General features: G+C 55.5%; 1 protein-coding gene across 1 annotated transcript; it reads right to left on the bottom strand.

The window, feature by feature from the left end:
• Nucleotides 1–633: 633 nt before the first annotated feature.
• LOC134497537 (zinc finger protein 398-like) lies at nucleotides 634–8,488 on the bottom strand. Its single transcript, XM_063303240.1, has 5 exons — nucleotides 8,402–8,488; nucleotides 7,048–7,437; nucleotides 5,205–5,316; nucleotides 4,514–4,627; nucleotides 634–2,675 (listed from the first exon to the last, which is right to left on the bottom strand). The coding sequence occupies exons 1-5, from the start codon at nucleotides 8,429–8,431 to the stop codon at nucleotides 1,756–1,758; spliced, it is 1,566 nt and encodes a 521-aa protein (XP_063159310.1). The 5' UTR covers nucleotides 8,432–8,488; the 3' UTR covers nucleotides 634–1,755.
• Nucleotides 8,489–9,117: the final 629 nt, after the last annotated feature.

Raw genomic sequence — 9,117 nt, forward strand, 5'->3', positions numbered from 1 at the left:
CCAGATGGCCTTCAGCACTGGGGGCTCTCGGTTCTGCAGACGGTCCCCTTTTGCACCGCATGGAATCGGATTCTGCCTGCTTCACAACTGCTGGTAGTGCAAGGACGGAATGGCACCCCTTCTCTAGCAATTACGACACAGGCCCGAATGAGGAAATTTAGCCATTTCTTCCATTTATAGCAGCCTGGTGTGAACCTTTCCCTTGTTTTCTCCTCATTTAAACCTCAGGTCAATTGTATACTACCCAATTGACATACAGGTACGATGAACAGCATAATGTTACGAGTGAGGAATATTAATGAAAAATTGTCCAGGTTTTCTCTTGTTGCACACAACGAAATAGCAATAAATAAAAAGAACACTGGGCTGATGCTGTGCCCTTCATGGGGCGCTGTACAACAGCATCTCAACACTTCCACCACTGCACTAATGCCAGCCTGTTGATGACAATTGCTTGAAGCATAGTACTCCATTTTGTTTCCCAAGCAACTGGTCCTCAAGGTCTGGAACTGACTCGGATACCTTTAAAGAGCATTTCCTTCCTGACCCCCCTTCTTTTCCTCCCTTCCCTGATGCCTAGTTTCACTGTCGCCTTTCTCTTCAGACAGTCTTTGAAGAAGGGTGCTGGGGTGGGGAGGACAAAAAAAGTCAAGATGGCAGCTGTGATTGTACAGTCACAGCCACCCCCTTGACTTTTGTGACATACACACACGTACACCCCCCAGCACCCCTGGTTGCAGCCCTTCCCTGCTGCTTTGCCAGGCTGGCATTTTAACCACTTTGCCCTCCACTGCCACAATTGGTTATGTTGTTCCGTCTGTCATCTGCTGCTCCTGAACCCCTTGCTTGGTTTCACAGTCTCGTACAAGCACCCTCCCACTCTGAAAAAGAAATACTGGGCACAACTTTCTTTCAGAGGCACGACCAAACAGCCCACAGACCTTCCCCCCGTGCGTCTGAAGAGTGGGGAGGAAACTGGTTGGGGCAGAGGCTGGCGCAGATCACCATTTCCCACTGGGACTCTCTTACCAGCGGCCCCCTTCACGCACCCACCTAAGCCAGGGAAGGCAGGTTATTTCGGTGAACCCAGATATCTCCTGGTTAAGCCTACCGCAATTCAGCACGTGCTGCAGACCCTGCCACAGAGAAAGCCGAGGCTGGGATTCAAACAAAGAACAAAAACTTTACCCCCGAGAGTTGGCCACAGCGTCCGCATACAGGTAGTCCTCACTTGACAACCATATGTTTAGTGGTTCAGACTTACAACAGTGTTGAAAAAAATGACTTATGACCGGTTCTCACACTTATGACTGTTGCAGCATCCCCATAGTCACGCGATCATGATTTGAGCACTTGGTAACCGGTTCGCATTTACGACCACGTATGATTCGCTTAATGACCAAGTGGTTAGCTTAAGGCCCATGGTGATTTGCTTAACAACCGCTGCAAAAACAAAAAGGACGTAAAATTGAGTTGGATTTGCTTAATGACCGTTTTGCTTAGCAACCAAACTTCTGGTCCCAATTGTGGTCGTTAAGCGAGGACTATCTGTAACCTCCTTGCAGGGGCATCTGCAAGGGGGTCAAAAAAGTCCTAATCATGCAATTGGGCTGCCTTCTTGACTTTTTTGACCCACCCTGCTCCTTGGCCTCAGCAAAGCTCCTGCAGATCGGTTCAGGGATCGGCCCAGGTAGGACGTCGCAGTGGGCCTTGTGCCCCAGATCTCGCCTTCAGCCTTCTGGTTCTCCCTCGCGGCTAAGGTGGAAACATCTCTTCCCCGAGACTGGGCTCTGCGGCTTCTGCCCGGGGCCCGGTCCCACCCCACTGGCCGTGCGCATCCCTCCGGGTTGGGCGATCCGCCAGCCAGAGCGCCTCCCCCTCGTGCAGTCGCTGGTGCCCCACCAGGTGCTGCTTGCGGGTGAAGCTCTTCTGGCAGAGCGGGCACTGGTAGGGTCGCTCCCCCGTATGCAGGCGGCCATGGGTGGCCAGGTGCTCCTTCCGGATGAACGTCTTCCCGCACTCGCCGCAGGCGTAGGGCCGCTCCCCGGTGTGGATCATCTGGTGCCGCAGGAAGTTGGAGTGGTGGTTGAAGCTGCGGCCGCACTGCCCGCAGATGTAGGATCCGGCTTTCCGGCCGGCCGCGTGAGTCCGCTCATGCAGGCGCAGGTTGATCTTCAGGCGGAAGCTCTTCTTGCACTCGGCGCAGGTGTGCGGCCGCTCGCCCGAGTGCCAGAGGCGGTGTTTGTTCAAGCTGGCCTGGTGGGGGAACCAGCGCCCGCACTCCGGGCAGGTGTGAGCACCAGCCCCCGGCTGGGGGTGTCGTGCTGGGCTGCCCCCGGGATCCGGAGAGGTCTGGGGGTGGGACTGCTGGTGCAGGGCACGCTGCTCCTCATACAAGAAACTTCTCCCGCAGTCGGGGCACACGTACGGCGCTTCGCCCGGGAGAACCCCCTCCTGCACAATGATGGTGGTGAAGCTTCCAAAGTCTCTTCCGGGCTCAGCCGGCCCCTCCAGTGCTCCCCTGAGGGCAGCACTCCGGCCACCCACAGGTGCTAAGCTCTCCTCCGAGAAGCGGGACGCGCCCTGCTCCGAAGACTCGGGCGAGAGGCCGAACGCTCCCAGGTTGCCAGGCCCGGCCTCGGCCTGGGCGGGCGTCGGGGAGAGGAGAGCAGCTTCTGTGGGAAGGAGGGAAGGGTCAGAAAAACGGGGAAATGCATTTGGGGATGGGCATTTTCCTGCACGCTGTCCGGGGGGAGTGGGCCGGACAGATTCCCCCTGGTTTGGAAAGTTTTCCTTCTCTTGGGCTCAGCCAAGTGCTCTGGATTTCCATGTTATCATCCCAAACATCTGGAGGCCCCCAGACCACCCTTTGCCTTTCATTTAACAGCCGCGTGAGAATAATTTACAGTAATACTCCTACACTGAACTGCATTCTCAGAGATCAATTAAACCATACACCCCGAGCACTACAAACCGCATCCTGTTTGGCATGCACTTCTTCAGGACATTTTCCAATGCTTTCTAGGCTTAGAAACAAGAGGCCTGACTTTTTGCCCAGGAATTTTCTGAGGAATTATTTACATTCAAAAAGATCACCCTGTCAAATGGGCAAATAAGTAAAGAATAATATAGATGTTACAGATAAAATGGGGATTATCACAAGTTTTGGACCACTATGGAATGACTGGTAGGACCTGGGATGGGCCCAGACGAATTCTGAGTTTTAACTGCTGTAAAATCCAAATATGTCAGCACCCAGATAGATGTCTCCTCTTGCTCTCCGTTACTATTAACCAGAATCTACTTCACTGGTTAACTTCTCCCTGGTACAGGTAGTCCTTGTTTAGTGACCACAGTTGGGACCAGCAACTTGGTTGTTAAGCAAAGCGGTTGCTAAATGAAACCGCAACTGTGCTTACCCTCTGACTTCAGCTTTCCTTTGCTTTACAGACCTGCAAAGGTCATAAACGCAAAGATTGGTCACAACGTTACTTTTTCATCACCGCTGTAACTGTGAATGGTTGCTAAACGAGGTAGTCACTAAATGAGAACTACCTGTAGCAAAATTCAGTGGCTGAATGTACCAGGCTGTGTTAAACTTCAGACCAATTGAAAGCTGCAGCAACCCTGTTAGCTTGCCTAGCTGCCAACTGCCATCGCTAAGCCTGAAATAAAGGTTTGTGGACACAAAACTGATGAATCAATCGAGGGAATTCTGCAGAAGGACCCAGGTGAACCCCAGATACTGTCATCCTTCACAGCTACAGGTAGTCAACGCTTAACGACCACCGTTGAGACCAGAATTTTGGCTGCTAAGCATAGTGGTCATTAAGCGAATCACCACAGTCATTAAGTGAACCATGCAGTCCCCCATTGATTTTTTGCTTGCCAGAAGCCAGCCAGGAAGATTGAAAATGGCGATTGTGTGACCACAGGATACTGAGAGGGTCATAAATTCAAACCAGTTGCCAAGCACCCAAATTGTGATCATGTGACTGCAGGGACACTGACGGTCTAAAGTGTGAGCATTGGTTGTAAGTCAGTTTTTCCAGCACTGTTGTAAGTCTGAACCGTCATGAAACAAATGGTCATTAAGTGAGGACCACCTGTACTACATCTGTTTTTAGCTCACCTGGGCATTTATTAGGGGGTGCAGCTCTTTCCCCTGAATCCCACCTGTCTATGATGGTGGGAGCGATTTCACATTGCAGAAAAGAGACTATCATCCATATCTGCTCTTAAGAGGACGAATGCCCTGGGATTTTTTCATTCCCATGCAGAGGTACTGATCAAAGATACCTTCGTTCACTTTGGGCAAAATGACAGCACTGGAAGGGATTTGGAAACTGACTTTCCACCCCACACCTTCAGCCCACAGCAAATCAGGACCTCCTTGTCCCCCTAGAAAAGGCTGAAGGAAGATGCTGATTAAAAGGCGTGTTATTCCAGCCTCCTCTGGTTGCCCTGCCCCGCCAAACGGTATGCCAGCTTTCAGACTGGGGGGGGGAGTTACCTGCGCTGCCTTGTTGGGCGCCTTCTGCCTCTCCAGTGGGTCCTTGACTCTTGCCACTTGAAGCTTCCCCAGCTTCCGTCTGCGACAATGTGCTGGGCTTGGAAGGAGCATAATCTGGGGGGGCGGGGGGGGCGGGGGGCAGAGAGAGGAACCAATGAGGAGAGGAAAGACCAGAGAAATTCCTCACTGGTTCAAGGTGCCAGGCACTACAGGGGAACAGGACTCCAAAAGGGATGACCCCAAGGCCAGGTCTGGCACAAGGGTGGACAGTTCCCCACCTGTCCTACACTGTTTGTATCAATGGCACAATCTGCATTTTTGGGTGCAAAACTTGAATGATCTTTTATTATTGCTGTTGACGCGTAGCCTACCAGATCCTTCGGATTGGATTTGGTACTTTTGACTGCCAGATCTTTCCAAAGGATCTTGGAGAGCTAAGTTGTCATGATATAAGCACTGTTCCAAGTAATGCAATTTTCTGCAATGGGCAAGCTGAGATCCTACCCATTCCGCTGATGTCCAAAAGCTCACCACCACCACCACCACCACCACCATCGTCTCAAAGCATAAGACCAGGTATCTGTTTGCACGTACTGTAGGGTAAGATCCCCACCTGAGTTATTTCAGTCACCTCCCAGACTTGGCACACACAACTCACACCACTTTTCACACAGCTTCGCATCCTCTTTACCCATCGCAACCAAGGACTCGTAATTCTTGGGGAGCTCCTTCGGCCCCCAGTCCGGCCTCTCCCACTCCTGTTCTGAGAAGAAGATCGAGACGTCGTCAAAGTTCACCGGGACCTGGAAAGAGAAGCCGGGAGAACCCAGATCAGTCGGGAAGGTGTGTGTGCACAATGCAAACAGCTCACGGAACAGGTTCCTGGGACCACACGACCCATATCTTAGCCCCCACACTGGCTGTGTGTGGCATGTAAACCCAGAGCAACAGCCACTTCCACCTTGCAGGAAGCAGTGTCTAAAATCAAGGCTAGTCAAAAGCACTTGACTAGGGGCTGAAGAGCTCCCTGTGGCCCTGGGACCAGGTGGTGTGGCCACCTTGGTCCATACAGGTAGTCCCCAACTTATGACCACAATCGGGACCAGAATTCCCACTGTAAGTCGTTGCAGTCCTAAGTTGAGTCACTGTCATGAGTAATGATGGCGAGCAGGAAGGGGCTCCCATCCAGGGTGGAAAACGCACGCGTAGTACTGAGGAATTAAGCAGCCATTCAAAGAGACACAGATCAGGCCCACCTTAGCTTTTGGGGTTTATCTGTCTGGGTTTTTCCCACGCTTATTCAGTTTGTTAGGATTCTGTTTATGTAGCAGTAATAAACACTAGAGAACTACTCCTCGTCTCAGTGTGATACTCACTGTTAGGACAGTCACCACATCACCGGGCCCGAATTTACGACCATTTTACGGCAGTCGTTAAGCGACTCACGAGACGTTAAGCGAATCCAGCTTCACCAATGGGCATTTTTTGCCGGAAAACCACAAAAAATGTCACAAAATGTGATCACGTAACCGTGGGACACTGCAACCACTCATAAATTCAAGCCAGTTGCTAAGTGCCCGAAACGCAATCCCAGGGCCGCAACTAGGGTCTGTGTCACCCAGGGAAACGTGGATTCCACACCCGTTTTGGCACCCACCTAGCGCTCATTTGCCGCCCCCGCCCAGCGTGGCGCCCGGGGCACGTGCCCTGCTTGCCCCCCCCCGTTGTGGCCCCATGCGATCCTGTGGCCGCTGGTGGGGTGCAACATTTTGCAACTATCGGAAGTGCTTTACAAGACATAAAGCGCCCATTCCAAGGCTGTTGTAACCTCAGACTTAAATGAACAGTCATAAGTCGAAGACTAGCTGTAGTTAAACACCTCGACTTTATAGACCACCTTCACATTTCAGCACTAGGAAGTGAGGGAGTCTTTCTTGGCCTCCCTTGCTAATATGGGCATAACCACCACCACCACCTCTCTTACAAGAACATTATAAGTACTTTGGGGATGTACTAAAAAAATAAAATATTAAAACGTGTCCTTATGTGCACAAGGCACACAAACAGCCAGCTGCTCTCTCTTAGGCCCGCTTGCCTCACAAGGTTGCTGTTGTGGGAAAAAATAGGAGTGGGGTGCTACTGGATGTACCCCATCTTGAGCTCCTGCACAAAAGGTGGGATACAAATCAGGTAAATAAAGGGGAAGTTCCCAGTTCCTTCTAAGTTGTGAACAGGATCCAAGAGCCAAGCACATTAAGAGGCTGTTGTCTAAGGAAGCCCAGTTATATACAAGGCTAAGTTCACACAATGTGTTAAACCCAGGCTAAGAAAACACAATTCATGTATGAATCTTAAACCTGGCTTAAAGCAGGGGCTGGGCTCCAGACCCTCCTAGCAGCCAAGCTGCCTTCCGAGGACGCCCTGGTCTGCAAACGGCCCAACCCCTCTTGAGCCCCATCTAGCACGTTACGCGTGCCCAGACTAAGGCCAGCCCAAGACTGATGGGACGCGTCAGCCCGGCCCGGCCCTCTGACCTGGGGGGTTTCTCCCCTGGAGCCCGGAGGCAGGCTGAGGATCCAGAAGTTCCGGTTCTTGAGCAGGTTCTCCACGTTCTCCAGCCGCCGCTGCAGCTGCCCGTAGGCCTGGATCAACGTCCCCAGGGCGTCCAGGTGGGGGCCGAAGTCGGCCACTGCTTTCTCTGCCTCGGAGATTTTCTTCTCGGCCAGCCCCGCCCGCCGCTCCAGCGTGCGCAGCTGCCTGGCGTGGACATCCACCTTCCTCTCCACTGCCTGCATGGCTGCCACCACCATCCAGAGGTTGACCTCGGTGGCCGGGCAATGGGCCGTCTGCTCGCAGCTCGGCTCGGGAGGGATCCAAGAGCGCCCGGGGGGTGGTGGGGGTGTAGCTCGGTCCCACAGCAACGTCTGGGGGCGGAAACTTGGAAGTAAAGCAGGAAACTGCCCTCCCTTCCCCAAGGCCAGCCCAGGCCCCTTTCCTGAGGTCCTCCTAGAGAGGCAAGTTACCTCCCAAGGGACACTTTTTAGCCCTCTCTCGCAACAGGGCAGCGTCTACTGGCCGGCCGAGCAGGTTCCCCAACCAGGTGACCAAGGCAGGAACAGCAGCGGCTCAGGGAACACCCAGACCGGACCGCAGCTTTCGATCTGCCCGCAGCTGTCCTGCGGGGCTTCAGCAAAAGCCGCGCGTCGCCTTCGCCTTGGCCAAGCCGGCTGCTGCTGTGAGAACAGGCCCTCTCTGGGCTGAGCCCACCCCCCAGGACCCGGACGCTCCCGCTCCGTCCCTGCTGGACATCCCCCCTTCTCCCCCGCAGATCAGCACCGCAGGGAGGAGGGTCCCAGAGGTGCCGAGCCAGGAACTGTGACTTACGGAAAGCCACTGCGGTTTACAAACCGTGGTTTATGGTTTGGCGTGTGGTTTGAACTCAGGTGACGTTAGGGGAAAAAAAGAAGAAAAAGAATCGTGCCCTGGTAGGAAAATAAGAAACTGGATTCTTGGTTTAAAACCCCCAAACGCCGAAGTTACCAAACACCGTATCCGAGGAATCTCCGAGCGGGGGAGCGTCCCCTCGGCTGCCGAAACACCCGCCAGGGAGATGCGGGGCCCCTTCTGCCTTTGCATCCCCTCGCCCAATTTTCACGCCGAAAAGGAAACGGGGGCGGGGGGCTTTTCTGCTCGGGAGGCGCGGGCGGGGCGCCGCCCCCGCAGCCCCAGCCGGAACCCGCGACGAGCCTCTGGGCGTACGCAGAGCGCGCGGAAGGCTGCGGGGGCCGGGCGCTGGCCCGGGAGGGAGGGAGCCGCCTAGCGCCGGCAGGCCCCGATCCCGCCGGGCGGGGAGGGAGGAGGGGGCGCCCCGGTCCGGCCCGCGCCTACCTGGGCAGAGGGATCCCACGGCGCGGCCATGGCGCGTCCCGGGGCGCTCGGGGCCAGGCGGCGGCGGGCTTCGCGGGCGAGGACGAGGCTGGGCTGGGAAGGGAGGGGTCGGGGCGGGGGGAGATCCTCCGGCTTCGGGGGCAGGAGGAAGAGGAGGAGCCGCGCACCCGCAGCAGCAGGCGAGCGGCCGCCCCTGCTCAGCCTCCGCCGGCCCGCGGGAGTCAGCGGGCGAGCCGCCGAGCCCCCCTGTCCCGCCGGCGCCGGGTGGCGCCCGCACCGGCACCGGCGGCGGCAGCAGCAGCAGGGGGCTGCGGGGGTCCCTGCTCAGCGGAGCGAGTATCCGGGGGGGGCGGGCTTGGGGATGGCACGAATCTGCGCCTTGGCCCGCGAAGAGGCAGGGATTGCGCGCTGGGCTGGAAAGTCAAGCTCTGCAGCTGGAAAAGGACGGGGGAGACCCGGCTGGGCAAGAGGACGCGTGGAAGGGATCTGGGCGCCTTCGGCCCCCGCACCTTGGATTTGGGCCGGCAGCGTAACGAGGCTGCAACAAGGGCAAAGAGCGTCCTGGTGTGCGTGAAGGGCACAGAGCTGGGAAGGCCTCGTTCCTCTCTGCTCTCCTCCCTTGGGACACGTGTCCACGGTTGAGAAAGGGCGGCGACAGCTGGGAGTCAGCCCAGAGAAGGGCTACCAAGACGGGGGTGGGCGGGTGGTGTCTGGAA

This window comes from Candoia aspera, chromosome 4 (genome assembly GCF_035149785.1).
Source record: "Candoia aspera isolate rCanAsp1 chromosome 4, rCanAsp1.hap2, whole genome shotgun sequence".
Taxonomy (NCBI): domain Eukaryota; kingdom Metazoa; phylum Chordata; class Lepidosauria; order Squamata; family Boidae; genus Candoia; species Candoia aspera.

Bases quoted from the DNA above. Each gene is read 5' to 3' on its own strand.
- LOC134497537 (XM_063303240.1), bottom strand. From the start codon at position 8,431: ATGGCCGCGCCGTGGGATCCCTCTGCCCAG. The intron at 7,438-8,401 runs GTAGGCGCGGGC...TTCCGCCCCCAG, and splicing joins CGTGGGATCCCTCTGCCCAG to ACGTTGCTGTGGGACCGAGC. The intron at 2,676-4,513 runs GTAACTCCCCCC...TCCTTCCCACAG, and splicing joins CGCCCAACAAGGCAGCGCAG to AAGCTGCTCTCCTCTCCCCG.